Source organism: Cavia porcellus, unplaced genomic scaffold (genome assembly GCF_034190915.1).
Source record: "Cavia porcellus strain 051 isolate PalLab524CR breed Dunkin Hartley unplaced genomic scaffold, mCavPor4.1 scaffold_4, whole genome shotgun sequence".
Classification (NCBI taxonomy): domain Eukaryota; kingdom Metazoa; phylum Chordata; class Mammalia; order Rodentia; family Caviidae; genus Cavia; species Cavia porcellus.
Window position 1 is genome coordinate 63,116,959 of NW_026947487.1, and position 18,283 is coordinate 63,135,241.

The 18,283-nt window shown below is 43.8% G+C and overlaps 1 protein-coding gene across 3 annotated transcripts in view; it reads right to left on the bottom strand.

Moving 5' to 3' along the window:
* The window catches only part of Enoph1 (enolase-phosphatase 1), a 40,247-nt gene that overhangs the window by 928 nt on the left and 21,036 nt on the right, over nucleotides 1–18,283 (bottom strand). For 2 of the 3 annotated variants that reach the window (XM_063247186.1, XM_003477686.5), the window contains exons 5-6: nucleotides 17,362–17,485; nucleotides 10,931–11,919 (exon numbers count right to left, since the gene is read on the bottom strand). In XM_063247186.1, coding sequence (XP_063103256.1) covers nucleotides 11,780–11,919; nucleotides 17,362–17,485 — 264 coding nt within the window. In that variant the 3' untranslated portion in view covers nucleotides 10,931–11,779. Of the gene's footprint in view, nucleotides 1–10,930; nucleotides 11,920–17,361; nucleotides 17,486–18,283 lie in introns of those variants that run through there. The other variant, XM_063247185.1, reaches the window with a different exon arrangement.

The window sequence follows — 18,283 nt, forward strand, 5'->3', positions numbered from 1 at the left end:
ACCTAGGTCACAAGCCCACATGGAGCTGAGACCTGCAATGCCAGACCATGTTTCTGGGGGTCTCGAGCCCAGGCCCTTGAAGAAGAGATGGTCTCCTACTGGCCAGAGAGAAATATTTTAAAACTCATGTTAATATATTAAAGATTTAGTAGTTTTTTATTCAATAGAAAACTGACAGAGAGGTGCACTTACAGTCTGTGTCACTGTTGAGTTTTCTTTATCCCTTGTTTGGAAAAGAACAAGTTTCATTTCCTGAATTTTGTGATGTTGCTGGTTATACATGGAGCCTGGAACGTACTGTTTATTTGTGTCAGAGGCTGGGTTTTGCTGTGCCAAGATTAAACTAACCAAACTAGGATTTAGTGCTTTCCTTCGCTCATCTCCACCCAGCACCTCCATCTGCCGCCCTCTCCCGCTTGGCCTGAAGCGTCTTCTCCACACAGCTTCCAGGACACCTCGCCCTTTTAATGTGCTCCCACTATGTCATCCTTCCTATTTCCCCTGCTGGGTCACCTCCCCTCTGAGATTCCAACCCTGGAGAACCTCAGGGCTCCGTCGCCGGCACTGTTCCTACCATCTGTCTACACTGGCTGTCCTAATACCTGAGCTGCCAGTGCTGCCCTTTCTCGGGTTCTCCAGGCCAGGCCTCCAATCCCAGAGCCAGTCCCGCGTGCTCAAGAGCTCCAGGGCTGGTCCTTGCCTGTGAAGTCATCCCTTCCCGTCTCCCTAAGTTAGGGACCCTCACTTTTCACCCGCTCACACCCATGGGATGGCTTTGGTCTTCACTCTCTCACACCCCACATCTGTCATAAATCCTGTGTGCTCCACCTCGCTACTCTGGCTGGCTGCTGCCACCACCTGGTCCGTGCCGCCACTATCTCTCCTGGATTTGTGTAACCTACAAAAATAATTTTCTTCCAGCCTGTTCTCATGAGCTGTCAAACGACCATCACTCTTTTGCTAGAAACCTTCCAATGGCTTCCCCAGAACTCCACTGGAGCACACAAATCACTAAACCTCCCAAAAGCTCAACGAGACCTGCCTGGTCACCCCTCTTCTCTCCATCCTAGACCCTGCATGTTCTCCAAGAGCCAGTGTACTCTGGCCTTTGGGGCCTCTCTGTTGGGGACGGCATTCCTTCAGATCTTTAAAATCTCACCTTCTTCACTTTCTTGAATGTTACCCTCTCAGAGGCCCTTGAACCCTTAGATTTCAAGCCCACCTCAGCACTATCTTCCCTCTCTCTAGCTTTATAGAGCATTTTTAAGAAATGATCCTGTGATTAGTTAAAATTCTAACATGCATAACCCTTGAGCTTGTGTTTTGCTTAGTTATCTGGCTCTCTCCAGCATGAAAATAAAAATTCCAGAAGGGCAAGGATTTCTGCCTACCATTACCTGGCACTGGAACAGTACCTGACTCGTAGTCAGGTGCTCAACCTAAAATAAATGAACGACTGATAGCTGTCACATAGGCATGCATACACCGTTAAGATGGTTATACACCTTCATTGCCTGATTTGAGCAACTCGGTGTTCAAGGCATCCAGGAACCAATGCTAACATTTCAGCAATTATAGATATTATTTCAAATGCCTTCCTGTTTGTCCAAGCAAACAACTTTCAGTCCTGAGGTAGAAACTGTAGAAAAAAGTGTTATTTTTTTATGATGTTTGCAACAACTGGTTCCTGTCAAATGCCCAAGTTTTAAATAGGATCTGAAATATCCTCACGTAAATTGTCAGTACCTGATTTCCTCTCTGTAGCTTTAAAACCATATACTGAGACATATTTGTAAGACAAGAAGTTGAGCTGACCCTGTAGGTTTTGCTCCAATGTTTAAAGTGTAACCACCGCCCCCCAAACTCCCTCTGCAAATGCTGTGTGGGTAGGGATTAAGAAAAGCACATGATGTGCTTAATGGATATTCCTGCAGAGAACAGAACAAGGGATTTACATCTAATGCCTCAAGACTGCTGCAAACCAAATTTAGATTTGTAGCCAGGGAGAGAAGGGGAGCTCAGGGAAGGCTTTGATTAAACCCAGGATCAGAGTGGATTCTGTTACTAAAGTGCTCCAGGCCAGCAGCAGCTTGCTTTTGTGTTGTCCTAGTAGGTGAGCTTTCTAGAAAGACCCTGGACTGCCATATTATAATTGTAAATGGTATCATTACTTGCCCTCAGAAGGTTTTAAACACTGCCCTTTATAAAATTTTTAATTTTTTGTTTTGAGACAAGGTCTCCACAGTGTAAAGAGAGAGCCTCAGCCTATTGACAACGGAGATTACAGGCATGCTAACCACTACCCTCTTACTTGTGTGACACTTGAAGGCACCCTGCCTATTGCTGGCAGTGTCTCCCTGGAGGTTATAATGAACTCCTGCAGCTTCATGCACATGTTGTTAGGATAGGAGGAAAAAAATGAGAGGCACAAGCCAAGCCTAGACAATGCAACAAGACCCCTGTCTAAAAATGAAAATATGAAATACAAAGGGCTGAGGGTGTAACTCAATGTGAATGCTAACTCCAGCTAAACCCCTGGTACTGCAGAAAAATAAAAGAACAGGTGCTGTGAGAAAGACAATTGTTTAGTTGCCTCTGAGGGGAAGGAAGAGTCAGACCTTCTGAGGTTTCAAGCCTGAATGGCTGGGAAGATGAGAACACCCACCAGTGCAGGAAAACATGTCAGCACTGGAGGGGGGAACACTGGGACAGCGCTCTGCAGGTTCCTGGCTGCAGGCTGAGGCAAAGGCGGCTGAGAGGCCTGAAGGTACCAAAAGTGACAAAAAGCCCGAGCCACTGACTGAGATCTATTCTAGTTCTGCAGCTGCTCAACAAACTACCATGAACTTCAGCAGGATAAAAGTTCCATTTGCATACCCTCAGATCCCGTAGGTCAGGTGCTGATGGCGTGGCAGGCCTGGGTCTGCATGGAAGGTGGAGGCTGAAGCCTCGGGAGAGGAGTTTGCTGTGTTTGGAAGGCAGGGCTGGCTATCAGCTCACACCTCTGCTCCTCTCCATATGGGGCTGGCTGGCTTCACCAGAGAAGGGCCCGGCCCTACCTCTTCAAAAGAGAGCTCTAGGGTCCTATGCAAGCCTGAGAAGTCATAAGGCTTCATCTCTGTGGTGCCCCAGTTGGGAGCAGTCATGAACCAGCGGGAGACTGTAACAGAAGGGAGCTATGTCAACACAGCATTGTCAACTGGAGGTGAGGTCTGTGAAAACGGAGGGTAAAGACACCAAAAGTCCTTCCCTCCAAAATGACAACTAAACTGTAAAAACTGCCCAGAACACCTTTTATGAAATTCTAAGGACTAGGAAATGACTTTCAGCAAGCAGGACGTCAATCAAAACTGAGCTGAAAACCCAGGAACTCCGTGGTGTTAACTCACCCTGGTCCCATGTCCCCACTCCCCAGTGGTGGCCTTGACAGCTGGTGCAGCGACAGTGCCCCACTCAGGTTTCTGGTGGTTCTGAGCGGTGCATTAGCCCGATTGCCTCTCACATGGAAGAGAAAAACACATGCTGGTGATTCCTGTTCCTCTAATAAAGCCACCAAACTTCTGGGATTAAAGCCCCATCCTTACGACTCGACTTGGTCTTCTTATCCCCGTGCAATAAAAGGTCAGTGAGGGTTAGGGTTTCAACAAGTGTGGAGCAGTCTTCTCCACAGCCCCTCAGCTGGCAGCTGGCTGGAGCACAGCCTTGAAGGGTCTCCTCTAGCTTTTCCAAGAAGGAGCTTTGTCAGTTCTCAGGCAGCCGCCCAGGGGCTTCAGATGACGAGTTAAAGACAGTGTGTCAATCACAGCTACCTGGAATGATGGCTAACAGCTGGAGCAAAGAACAGACTAACCAAATCCTTTGGAAAGGCTGAAGAATGAGATGCTCTGGTGAATAAAGGGTTTGAAATGCTCTGACATATTCTTGGTGGTATGGGCTAAACTGTATGTCCCTGCCCTACAGCTCCAATATATGTAAAATCCTAATCTCTAGTAACTTGGAATGCAGCCTTATTTGGATATATAATTGCAATGAGCTGACACTGCACTGGGGCACAGAAGCCACGTGAAGTAAAACTTGGAGTAATGTCTTTATAACTCACACAAAACCACAAACTACTGGTTGTCAGCAGGAGCTGGGAGGCAGGGAATGGGTTCTCCCTCAGCACTTCAATGGAACCACTCAGGCTTCGATGAGAGACGTTCCTATGGCTTTTCACCCTGTGTCTGGGATACTTTGCAGCCCTCGGAAACTAACCCATGTCAATGTATTTGTTGTTACTCCGTTTTTCCCCATATCTGATTTAAAAGACAACTGGACAAAATTATAAGTTTATGTTGATGGAAACATATGTATGGAGAGTTAATCTGCAACAGTAACAGCAAAAAATGGAAGGAAATGAAGTCACAGGAGCAAAGTTTTGTATTCTACTGAAACCACGAAAATAGTAACTAGAGCTAGATTGTTATAAACTGAGATGTTAATTGTAATCCCCAGGAAAACAGTAAGGGAAATGACTAAAAATATACAATATAAGGCATGACAAGAAAAATAGCATGCTAGAAAATACCTATTTAACACAAGAAGGCAGTAATGAAAGAATTAAAAAAAGATCTAATAAATATAGAAATCAAATAGCAACATAAAGGCATTCATGGTGATGCATGCCTATAATCCCAGCATGCAGAAGGCTAAGGCAGGACAATCTAGAATTTAAAGACTACACAGTGAGACTCTCTTGAAAAAAGCAAAATAGCCAGGAGTTTTGCTCAGCAGTATAAGTGCCTGCTTGGCAAATGCAAAGTCATGAGTTCGATCCGTGGTACCAAAAAAAAAAAAAAAAAAGAGACATAAATTCTTTCAGTAATTACATTAGAGGTAAGTGGAATAAACTCTTTGATTCAAAGGCAGATGACATTTTAGATTCAGACATAAACAGGTTGAAAATAAAAGGATGGCAAAAGATACACAGAAACAGCTGAGTCACTATACTAATATTATACTAAACAGATTTTAAAATAAAAACTTAAATGAGGCAAAAACACTGTATTGTTAAAAGATCAATCCATCAGAAGCATTAAGAATGTTAAAAATATATATAAGGGGCTGGGGATTTAGCTCAGTGGCATAAGTGCCTGCCTGGCAAGTATGAGGTCATAAGTTCGATCCCCAGTACCACCACCAAAAAAAAAAAAAAAAAACATATATATATATATATATATATATATATATATGTATGTATATATACATAGAGAGAGAGAGTGTTATGGCTTATATCTATATTCCCCTTCTCCAAGCCTCATGAGCTCATAGGCACTTGGAAGGCAAACAGCTTTATATATGCTGGCGGGCTGATGGGAATCTCAGTTCCAAATCATCAGCCCCATCTTGGGGTTAATCAAACATTTATGTATGTTGTTAACAAGAAATACAGAAGGCTGGCAGGAAGTGCTAGGAAGGCTGATAGCAGGACTTTCCATAGTTGGTTACATGTTGTCTTTTCAGATATTAGGCAGATTGAGTTCAGGGAAGTTAACTGGGGGTTTTCTGTCGCATAGTAGGAAAGTTGGGAGTAAGGTGAGAAGGAAGAATCAATCACTGTCTTACACTGAGCTGAACTGTCTCTGGGTGGTATCTCCTTGGAATGAGTTAGCATAACAAGATGCACTTGTCTGCGTTACACTTATCTTCCTTGCTGCTTACAAAGCTAGCTTACGGGGCTAGCTGCGTTTTGCCACTCTAATTATGGGAACAGGCTGCATCTGCCTTTTCTTGTCCTTGAATATAGTGGCAGACTTACAAGTTTTAAAATTTCCTTTACATTTACAATTGTCTTTACAAAACCTCTACAATGTGAGCTAAATTAAAACTCTCCTCCTTTAAATTTTGGGTGTTAGCTGGGCGTGGTGGTGCACTCCTGTAATCCCACTTGGGAGACTGAGGCAAGAGAATCATTTGCAAGCTCAAGATCAGCCTGGGCTACAAAGTGAGCAGAAGGCCAGCCTTAACTGCAGAGCAAGACCCTGTCTCAAAAAGACCAAAAAAAATGTGCACGTTTACTTTGTCCTAGAAACAAACAAGCAACCAAGACAAGAGACCACCAAAATATATGAAGCTTAAATAAAAATGAAGGAAGAAACTGACAATTTGATAATAGTGGAGAACGCAATACTCCATGATCACTAACTGACAGAGCAACACGAACACCAAGGAAACAGAAGATTCAAACAAACCTAAATACATATCAAACACTTCACCTGTCACTATCCCCAATGCACAAAGAACATTCTGTAGGACATATTTTATGTAAAGTGATAAATGTAAAAAGGTCAAAATCATACAAAGTATGTTTTCCAAGTGTAATGCAATAAAAGCAATAATACAGGAATTCTAGATAATCCATAAATATGTGCAAACTAAACAATATACTCTTAACATCAGCAGATCAAGGAACAAACCACAAGGGAAGGAAAGAAGGAAATATTTTGACACAGACATAGTAAGCCTGCATATGCAGCTACTGTGTACAGTGCTTGCCTCAGAAGCCAAGGCCCTGGGTGTGGTCACTCATGCTGAAAAACAAAACACACACTGTCCCAAAAGGTACAGGAACAGTGAGAGCAGAGCAGCACAGGGAATTTAGAGGTGTATCCATGCCTGTGTTAGAACACATGTAGGACTGGGGATGTAACTAAGCCATAGCATGTGCAAGGCCCTAGGTTCAACACACAGCACTGCGAACTAAACTGCACAAAAATAAATCCTCAAACAACTTCAAACCTTCCACCTAAAGGAACTAGAAAAAAAGAGCAAACTAAACCCACAGGAAGCAGAAGGAAAGATGAAGAGTAGATATAAATCAAATATGAGTTTGCCTAACCAAAACTTGGTTCTTTGAAAATATCAGCAAAATCTGACAAGTCTTTAGCAAGATCTCATATTCTCTTTGATGTGAACTAACCTTTTCTCCCCCCCCCCCACTCCACTGAGATCACCCCTGCCCAACCCAAGGGTCACATTACCTCTACTTCCTTGGATTCTTGGCAGCATCTAGTGTGAGCACACCTCACCTTCACCGCCTCCCCTACCAGGCTTCTGGTTTCCACTCCTCAGTATCCAGCTGTTTTTCACCTCCTTTGCTGGTTCCTTCCTTGGCCTGATCTTTACTGAGGGAACCAAAGGCTCTGTCAGTGATGCCGAACCTTTTAGAAGTTTCAGTAATACAAATAACTGCCGTGGCACACATGCCATGTGTTGACAGAGTCAACAGACTGTCATGTCTGTCTTTTAGTAGTCTCTGTGCCAATGAGCTCTGAAATCTGCTCCGGCCAGGCCAGGATCCTGCATTCTAGACTTATACTCGATTGTTCTTTGGTCATTTACATCAGCTATTTTTCCAGTAGGGCCATCTATCCCTAGTTAAGCATCTATCCTTAGTTAAGCTGAGTCTAGAGGTTACCCTTTCAAATCCAATCCATCAAGGACCGTCATTGGTGTCCCTGAACTACTTCTAAACGCATCCATCTCTATTTGGACTATTATATCCTAAAGCAAACTACTACTATCCCTTACTTCGATTACAACAGCCTTCTGTCTTAGATTCAGCAGACTGGCTCTCTCAAGTGCCATTTTACCTGTTAATTGGAGGAACTGGAAGACCTTACATGCAGAGTCTTTGGTTCCCTCAGTAAAGATCAGGCCAAGACAAAATTAATAATTTTTAAAAAGCAGACTCATGTCCTCTGCCCTTGGGTAAGGGAGAATGACAGGGGAGTTCTCACAAGCCTCCTTGCTGTCCAAGGGTTTGTATTTTTTTAAGTTTGTTCATATTTGTATGTACATAGCTATTTAAAGCCAGGGGATTATCTTTCTATAAACATGTAACTGGCAACCTGAAAAAAAAAAAGATCAGGCCAAGGAAGTTGGATATTGTCAATGACATGCTGTAGCAGTTGTAAAGAGAAGCATAACAGAGGCAACCTTCCCAAGGTCACTGCTGTTGCTAAGCAACACCACAGGTCCTGTTTGAAGACGCCACAATGAAGCAGCATCTAGCCAGCTTCCAGGTGGAGGCGCTGAGGGCAGGCTTCCTAAATGCCCCACCACAGGGTTTGCTTCAACATGCAAGTCTAGGGTAATTCACCTAGCTATTCTCCTTCCACTGATTCTGCAACTAATCTTACTCATTTTAAATTCCTTTCTGATTAAAATACCCCTAAAGAGGTTTTGGTTCTAGCATACAACGCTGATACACCTACCTGGTTTTGCACTCATCTTTTTTGGCCATCCCTCAACTTTGTACCCAGGGCCTTCTCTCTGAGCTGCATCTCTCTCGGCTCTTTTATTCTGAGACAGTCTTAACTAACTATATCACTGAGTTGCCTGGGCTGGGCTCTGTCTTGCTCTTCTGCCACATCCTGTGGGAGTGCTAGGATTACAGGGGTGTGCCACCATGCCAGGTATTCCTGCATTCACTCTTGTGTATCTATAACCCATTGCTTACCCCACAAAGAATTTCTTAAAACTGTAAACCACTCATAGCATGTTCTGCTCAACATCTGGGGGTTTCCCGCCACAGTAACACTCCATCGCAACCCGACCCTGGGGCAGCAGGCTGGAAGGTCCAGGCACCAGCCAACACCTTGCAGTTTCATATGCATGGGCTGCTCTTCCCTGGCTTCCTATGCACCCCATCTTCAATGGCCACGTTTCCTGCACTTCCTGGTAAAAAGCCGCTGGATCTGTGTTCTCTGCGGATCACTTGCTAGTACTGTATTTAATTTTTTGTAATCTCTGAACAGATGCAATGTGGAGGAATTGTGCACATTCAGACACTTAATATTTAACAATGAATGTGGATTCAATTTGTAAAGATGAATTTTACTTCCGATAGAATCACTTTATAGTCCAGGAGTGGGTGGCAGAACAGCTAACTGTTTTGGCACTTACTATTTTAACTTTTAAACTCTGACAGGAATGAAAAAAAGATCTGAAAGTAAAAGTCTTCACACTGCTGCTGGAAAAACTAACCCAAATCACTTTTTAAAAACGTGACTCAAGGGATAAAGTCAGGAAGAGGGACAGAGATGGGTGCATTTCATTTGAAGTTACTGTCACTTTTTTCAAACTCCCCTGACCCTTACAACATCCTGGTGCTTGCTTTTGGGGCCACATGAACTACACTCACTTTTCTCTTTTGTGGCTGGCTCACTTAGCCTCATGGGTGTAACCGGTGGCCTCATGGTTGGTAATGTCTCTGCAGAAACACCGCCATCTGCCGGGCAAAGTCTGCAGTGCGTTGGCCTTGGCAACAGGCCTGTGGCACTGAACCCCTCCTCAAGCAACTACAGGCTGGGCAGAGGCTGGGCTTAGCAGCTAAGGGCAGCCTTCCAGAAGGGCAATCTGTGCCCTCCACACCAGAAGGCCCACATGATTACACTGCCCACCCACCTGCGAAATCAGGACCATCCTGGGAAAGAAAGCTGAAACAAATGTGGACTAACAGGCAGGAATAAAGAGCCACACTGCCACAGTCCCTTGCACCCTGCAGTCTCTGTAAACGAGACTGCCAAGGAAAGCCAATGCCTTTGTTCTCATTTATGAAAGCTGCAGGTTTTTTCTTTTTCTCTTCCTAAAGACTACGAATTTATTTGGAGCTATCTCCTAGTTCAATACTCCTTGTGGGATTCAGATCTGGGGGGTAGCTGAGTTGTGTCTACAGCTTTCTGAATCTTTCAGACAGGCGCTCACTAGGTCAGCAAATTGCTATGGCTCCCATTCGTGACCCTCCTGCTTCAGCCGCTCAGCTTCATCACTCACCCTGTCAGGCTGAGAAGTGGGGGAAACCTTCCTATTTCTACTTTGTCAGGTTCTTCCAAAGATCCTCTCCATCACACAACTGTGACTGGTTTCTCAGAATCCAAAATTTTTTTATTCACTTGGTTTTTCCCTTGCTTACACTCCTCACTCTGATAAACCAAATCTAATGTTCTACCTTGCTCTTAACTAACCCATCTATTTTTCGGTCTTCATTTCTTAGTGTAAAATACAGCTACTCCACTCTCACCCTCAGCTGGCTACAACCGAGTGCCTCCAATTCCTTTCTAACTTGCCATCTTTTTTCCCTTTTTCTTCTTTTTTTGTTTTCTGAGACAGGGTCTCACAGTGTAGTGCAGGCTGGCCTTGAACTTGCAGCAGTCCTCCTGCTTGCCTCCCAAGTGCTAGGATTACAGGTGCGTGCCACCGTGCCTCGCCTAACTTCAAATCTGAAGCAAATTTCTCATTTCTTTCTTACTCTTCCAATTTCCTTTACTATTGCTAAGGGATGCTGTTGTCCCATTTACCCATGAGCTTGTCCAGAAAAATGAATGTCATCCTCTTATTGTCACCCGTGGTTTTACCATTTACAAATTACAAATTACTCCCATTTCTAAGATTTAAACACATTTCTGTTTTTCTACTCTTGTATAGTTTTATTGCCTTTATATTCCTAAATTAGATTCCAGAAGAGCAAAATTAACATAAAATATTTCAAGCCTATCCCTGTCCTCTCATATTTGTAAGGCTACTTCCTTTTCTTTATTCAAAGCATTTCTAAAATGATTCCCCCAGGATTCCTTAGGGTTTTTCTTATTTAACCAGGAAAATAACTGCCTCCTTCAAGCATCATCTTATACACTTACAATATTCCCAAAACTCTAAGAAACCCCACTCATACACTGCATGTTTACTATTCCAAGGAACCCCAAGCCTCTGTGTACACGGAGTACAAATGCCAGTCAGGGCCTTCCTGGGGGCTTCCTCCAGCACTCCCATGAAGCACACACACATCACACACAACTGCAAGAAATACTGCAATGCAAGTGTTATTTTTTCAATCTCTCTTCAGTCTCAAGTTTCTCTTTTGCTTTTGGCAGTGATACAGTTCCGCAACTTCAGAGAAAAAAATGCTTTTATTAATCACAACATCCAACTGACATGAAACTGTATGAGAACTGAACCAAAGAACTAAGGCTGTTACAAAATTTACACTTTTCACATCCACCTCAGAGGAAAATATATACTAGAGCTCTTTTTGGTGTTGTGGGTCAATTTCAGTAAATTTTTGAAAAATAGTAAATAACAATTAACATATATTCTCAAAGTATGCTAAGACACAGAAAGACAACTGTAAAATCTATGATGATACCACCCAGCAGGATTAGGACTGTTCTGTTAAACATTAAGCACTACCTTTCTCTTTTAGCTGCTGAATCAGGGCACTTTCATTGAGAAGACAAATGTTTGCTGTGAGAGCCACGTGATGAGCACATCTCTTCTTCCATAACAAACATTTGATTGATCAAAGCTCTAGCTGAACAGAAACAGGTCAACTTTTCTTTTATACAGGGAGGCAAACATGAAATGCAGCTGTTATAATCTTGTAACTCATAATTATGCAGGGACAACAAATTGTTATTGGGAATCTCTCTGACATTATTTGCAGTTTTAAAAAAAAAAGATTTCTGAATAATATCTCAAAACTGGCTTTCCATTTTTTTTTTGGTAATGACCTAATAAAACTAACATATCTGATCTATAGTTTAGCAATTCAACAACTACACTTTGCTTTCAATAAGGGATAGTTATCAACTCAAACAATGTCTCCATATAAAGCATCTTTAAATATGTCTCATTTCCAACAAACTGAAGACCTTTTTTTTTTTTGGTATGTGCCCACAGAAATTAATCTGCGCACACACACAGGGCACTGAGGGCACTGAGGGTCCCCCAGGAACCCTGTCTACGTGGACGATGGCAGGCGCAGCTCGCTGAAGGAGGTGATGAGCCGGTAGTAAATCTTCTCATCGTCCGTCAGCCCTGCGTTGCCGGGTCTCACCACCACGGCCACGTGCACGTCCGCTTCCTCGGCAGCACTGGCCTCTGTGGGAAGTCAGAATGGGTCAGAAACACTCAAGCACCACGGCTGGGATTTGCAACAACATTAGGGTGGACGTGGCAACGGGAGCAGCGAACTTGGGTCTGTTTTTATTGATGCCCGAAGATGAACACATTTTCTTCTCCTCACATGTTTCAACTCCATGTTTAAAGACAGTCTAATTGCTCCCAGCAGAAGGGCAATGTATCCTATACACTTCTACGCTTCGCTAAACGTGTTACCCGTGAGTGCAGAATGACAGAACTGCATTCTGTCTGTCCATCTGCTTCCATTCTCTCCCATGAGTCCCACAAGACCTGAGTGTCTCCAGAAGGGCAGGCTAGTTGGGGATTTAGTCAGAAGTGTAAGAGCCTGCCTTGTATGGGTGCAGTCATGAGTCGATCCCCAGTACAAAAAAAAAAAAAGAAAACAAAAGAAGGGCAGGCTGTAGGCAATAACATCGATTAAACAGATGTGGGACAGAAGGAATCCTGTGATCTAAACAGGCTGAAGGACCCACTCTAACATCGGCTCTCCCTGCACTACCCTCCCCTTTGGCCTGGAAAACTCCTACTTTTCAAAATTCAGTTCAAAACATGGTTTTGCAGAGCCAGTATCATCTGGAATAGTATATCTTACAAGTTCCCTAACACCTGTATCCCCTGTCACATTAACACAAATGAGCATTTGTGGCCTGTTGTTTCTCCCCTATTAGACGGTAAGTGCTTTATGATCAGTGACTCTGTGTGTGAGAGGGTGGAATAAACCAGGAGTAAATTAAACTAGGTAAACAAGGTATTGCAAACGATATCTCTAATAAATGTTGGGCTGCATTGCTCTCTCCATTTTATTTCTATTTGAAAAATAACAGCTAATATCTTCCATTAATTTAGCACTTCCTAAGTGCTAGACACTATTTTAGGACCAGAGCTATATGAACAAAACAAAGCTCCTGCCTAATGGAGCCTGCCTAATACCCACTCTAGTCTAAATCTACACAGTAACCTGAAGAGCCAGTGTCCTTATCCACCCTACTGATACACAAACCAAGAGCGAACAAGTGGCCAGATTAAACTGTGAACCTCACTTCCTGGTCTGTGCTCTGGAACACCTGTTGGCAAATGACAGGCTGCCACTTGCTGTGGTACAGAGCCACACCCATTCATTTGTGTACTATCTATGACTGCCTGGCCCTACTATGGCAGCTGAACAGCTGGGACACAAGAGATACAGAGTGCAAAGGTTGCAGTGTCTACCTGTGGCTTTTACAGGAAAGGCCTGCTGGCTTCTGCTCTTGGGTACTGACAGGTGGGAGACACACCTCTGCCCCAACGCAGAACTCCTGAATCAAGATCCACATGGTTCCTCCACACAGAGCAGGCAGGATAAAACTTCAGGAAAAGGAAATTCACAGAGAAAGTCACTGTAGGCAGGAATCAAAGCACTCAAGGAAGCACTAAGCACAGAGCAGCTGGAGGGGGAACAGGACATGGGTATGTGGTAGGGGTGACTTCTTGGGACAGACAGGTACCAGGTAAAGGTACCTGACACGTCTTCTAGGAAACTGAGGCTTGGATTACTGAAAGGCAGCTTCTCAACCTCTGGGGCCAAGTGCAGGGCAGCAGAGCAGACAGAGCTGCTCCTGGAGAGACCTAGTGGAGCAGAGCAGTTTCTCGCGCCCATCTCCGGCTCTTTTCTACAAGCCCCTCTTGCCTCTCCCAAGTCTCAGCTGAGTCCCGCAGACAAGCAACTTCTTCTTGCCCACTTCCCAGCCTGACTGCCAGGCAGAGCTTCATCCAGCCAGCATCATAGCCACAGGCAAATGGACGCCAGCCAGTGGCTGCTCCGAGTTCAGACTGTCTGTGATACAAGAGTCTCTCTTCAGCATGTTTGCTCTACTGGTAAATACTGAGTCGCTTAAGTACTTGTTGACATAAAACTCTGTCAACAAGACAGAGTAATCGCCAAGGAGAAAGTCTCCCACTTTCTCTTTCACACTTGGGTATGACTGCACCTCCTGGCTGCCTTGCAGTGGGATCTGGACACAGGTACCAGACACAGGCCTCCGGCACCAAGAAGAGTGAGGCAGCCCCTGGGTTCATCCCAGCGACACGCGATCTGGTTCTTTCTCTTCCTCCTGAGGAGGTGGGGAGGCCAGCAAAGATGAGGGGCAGGAATAAAACCTTCAAATGGAGTAGTCAATTTCATTTTGAGGCTAACTTGGGGATTATCACTCTTCTTTGGAGTTAGGAGTAATTTCTAGAACTGTAACCAAAGGAAATGGCTTCGGTAAAAATAGTTAAAATTGTAGACGTATGAGTAGAAAATTATAGATGTATGACTAAAGACAAGAATATGAAGAAACTACAAGTAGTCTTGGAGGCATTACAATCATTAACCGAAAAGCAGGATATGAAGAGAAGGTCTGGGGACCCCGCACTGGAGCAGTGAGAAGGGGCTGACCAGGTGGACGGACGTTCTAACCAAAGCAGGTCTGTAATTCTAAACTTACAGACATCTACCATCCAGAGTCCCAGGGAAGCCAGGCATGGTGCACACGACTATAAACACCTACCATCCCAGCACGCAGAAGGCTCATGAGTTTGAGGCTAGAATGGACTATACAGCAAGACCACGGCTCAAACAAACCCCAAATGACAACCACAGTGTGCTAAGGTAATTAAATGGAAAGTAAACTGCAGACTTAGTTTTCCTTTATGTGAACACAGACAGGCAGATGAAACCAGCTAAACTCACCAGAACAAGACCTATTTCCTTTCCATGAGGAACAAACCATAGCAACAGGACTTCAAACTCTTCAAACAGAGACTGCCGGTGCACCCTTACCTCACGCTGCAGTGAGGCCACCTCGCCAGGGCCAGTCTGAAGTCCCCCAAACCCACCCAAGGACACACGGTAGCTTGAAAATGTCCAAGGATCTATACGGAAATATGACTGGCAATATGACTTTTTTTTGGTACTGAGGATCAAACTCAAGATCTCGCACTTGCCAAGCAAGCGTGTGCTGCTGAACTACATCCATGGCATGGCTGGCAAACATTTTATGGTTCAGGGGAGAGGGAGGCCAGGTGAAATGGGGGTAGCCTAGTCCAACACTTACTGACAATGCCTTTCCTGTGGCCTGGCAATTCAGTAACAATAAACCTTAGAGCAGCGTGTCTGTCTATGTGAGAACAAGCTTTCTAGGAAGTAGAAACATTGAGCAATTTATAGAAAGCCTTAAACTCTGAAGCTGACCCAAGCCAGGGAACAAAGGAGAGGCTGATTCCACTAATCCCATTCAGTGTGCTGAGTTTCCAAATCTCAAGGTAACAAATCACTATGAATTGTTATTGTTTACCTAGATTAAACATTCTAGTCCATTTACCTAGGACTGAAATGTAACAAAAGGTATTATACCAAAGCCAGGCTCAGTGATACACTCCAATAATCCTAGCTACTCAGGAGGCTGAGCCAAGAGGGCCACAAATTTGAGGCCAACCAGGGCAACTTAATGATACCTGTCTTAAAAGGAGCCGGGAACAGCTCAGAGTTCCTTGAGTTCATCCCCAGTAATGGACTGAATATCTACTTAGACATCAGTGACCTATAGATGTTAGCCTTGCTCTCTCTGTATTTGTTTGGAAGAGATGTAACTTCTAAAGGCACTAAGTGATCTGTGCTGGTTAACAGTTTTTTTAAAACAGCTTAGCAAATTTGAACCTGTAAATCTTGCCTGTCACATTAAACCAAAAGCTCAAAAGCCAGCAAAAGAGAAAAACATGTAGTTCGGATTCACTACTTGAGGTAAGAAACTTCAGTAGCAGCTGTATTTTCCTTCGGACTCCTGGCCTGCGAAAGTGACTTAGTTGTGTGGTAACACCCAGAAAGGGCTGCAGAGAATCAGCTTGCCACAGACCATGGAAGCCTCTTCCATGAGGCCTGGGTACTGTGTGGAACAAAGCAGTGGCCTCCTCCCCTTGGCATCCTCTCCCCAGTGCCCTTCCCCAGCTGAGGGTTATGGTTGACTGTCAACCTGATGGACTTGGGAGTCATCTAGGGAATCAGGAAAGCACACTTCCGGGTGTGTTTGGTGGGGCTCACTCCTCCCCTCTGGCACTATTCCACTGTTCTGCTTCTGGGCTGCCCTAACCAGCCAATCATGGACTGACTTCTGAAACTATGAGCTAAATAAACCTCTTCTTTAGGTTGAGGCAAAGTACTTGATTCCAGCAAGGAGAAAGCTAATACACCACCCTATGTCCCTATCACAGACAAGGTCTCTTGAAAGTCCCAGGATAGTGCACAATGTCTTACTCTGGGAGTAACAGGGTGTGATCTCAGTTCGAGAAATTTACAACCCCAAGTAGAAAGGAAAGAGCACAAATATGCAGAGCTGCCCTGAAGTGCAAACACAGTTACAAACACCAGATGTGGTCCACTGGAGGTACAATGGGAGGCAGGAGTTCTGGGTGAAGAGCGTGGAAAGTTTCCCCGCCTGGCGGCCCACAGGGAAACCCACAGAGCCCACTTTCCTGTGCACCTGCGCTTCTGGTGTTCTCATTCACTGACTTTCCCTTCTAAATTTCCCTAGAGGACTCATGTTCTTACAAACAGAGCAGAAGTGTCTATTCTAGTGGAAAGAACTATAGAACTCATTTATATTGCCAGTAAATTGCACACTGTTTTGTGCATTCAATACTTAAAGTGATAATGTATAACGCTAATGTACTGGGCATAATAAAGAGGGCCAGGCTGGGTAAAAATTATGTGAATCGTTACACTGTAAATCCAATATGATGAAGCCTGAGATTTTCTACCTGGCAGCACCTAGGGAACACAACAGCCAAGGGGAGACAGATACTTCTGCTCTCATGGATGTCAACGGAATGCATCCATTGGAATCACTGGCAGATTTAAACTATGTGTAGTTCCTGCTCTCTTCTTTTTCTCAAGGCTCGTGTTGGCCTCGTTTCTGTTAAATGCGTCTGGTACAGGTTCACTGTTACTTTAATGCCCTTAACTAACCATCACCCACAGTCCTGCCTGAACGCTCCACTCTACAGTGACAGCTCTAGGTTTTCCATTTTTATATGCATGCCATTCATGCACAGAGGGACGATGGGTAACCATAAATAAGGAATTAAGCAAGCAGGATTAGTCTTTCTAATGTTACAAACTCCAAGGAGTAATAAAGGGAGACAGAAGTGGGTAAGATGGCTCACTGCTTCTTTTTATACAATTATTTTATTTTTCAAGAATCCCCACATAAACTTTTTTTCTTAAATGTGTTTATAGTAGCAGGCCAAGTTCCACCCCTGAAATATGTAACATAAGAAGTCCAGTGGGCACAGCAGTATGTGCCTGTAGTCCCAGCAACTCAGGAGGATAAGGCAGGAGGAGTGCTTCAGCCCAAGAGTTCCGGCCAGCCTGGGCTGACTACTCACCTAAAGTAACATCCGTCAGAAACAAGATGTTGCTGGTTGAGCACCCAATGCTGTCGGCAATCTTTCGGTAACTCTCACTCTCCACTTTGTGTCCAATCTTGGTATCAAAGTGACCATCAAAAAGCTGAACGAAGAGAAGAGAGAAAGACTAACACTGACACCAAATCCTTTTGTCTTAGATCCTTTTTCCCTGAAATGCATGAAATCATAGTGACTTCATTCATTAAATACTTGCCCGACATCTATAACAGAACTTCATGGCCACTCAAAAAAGTAAACATAAAGGTTTTATAGCAATAAACATTTGGAAGAAGATATACCTAAGATTATACACCACATGATTTTCACTGGCATTCCTTTTATATCCAAAATCATTAAGAGATATACATTCTCTACATTCTATCCTTAAAACACTATTTGTATTCAAATTAGTCAATGGACTGGGTTTAATTTTTTTTGTTTTTGGTACCAGGGACTGAACTCTTGACCTTGTGTTTGCCAAGCAGGCGTTTAGGACACTGAGCTAAATCCCCAAGCCCTGGGTTTCATTCTTGAAGAAAAGATCTAAAAATTATCCTTCTGATCCTAGAATGAAAAGATGCATCCAATTTGTGTCATTAATAAGCTATTGCTTTGGCCAGGGATATAGCTCAGTGGCACAACCGGATGCCTGGCAAGTGCAAGGTCCTGAGTTTGATTTCTAGTGCCAAACAAACAAAAAGGCTGTTACTTTACTTTCAGAAAAAACCTTCATTTTCTAATTAAAATTTTTTTCAATTCTATCCTTGTGTTGCTAGTGGATTTCCTAACCATCTTAGAAGTAACTGAAGTCAAATATGTCACTTGCTTATAACCAACAGTAATTAAAATAAACCCAATAAACCCATATCCCAGATTAGCTATTATTATGTGATCATCTGAA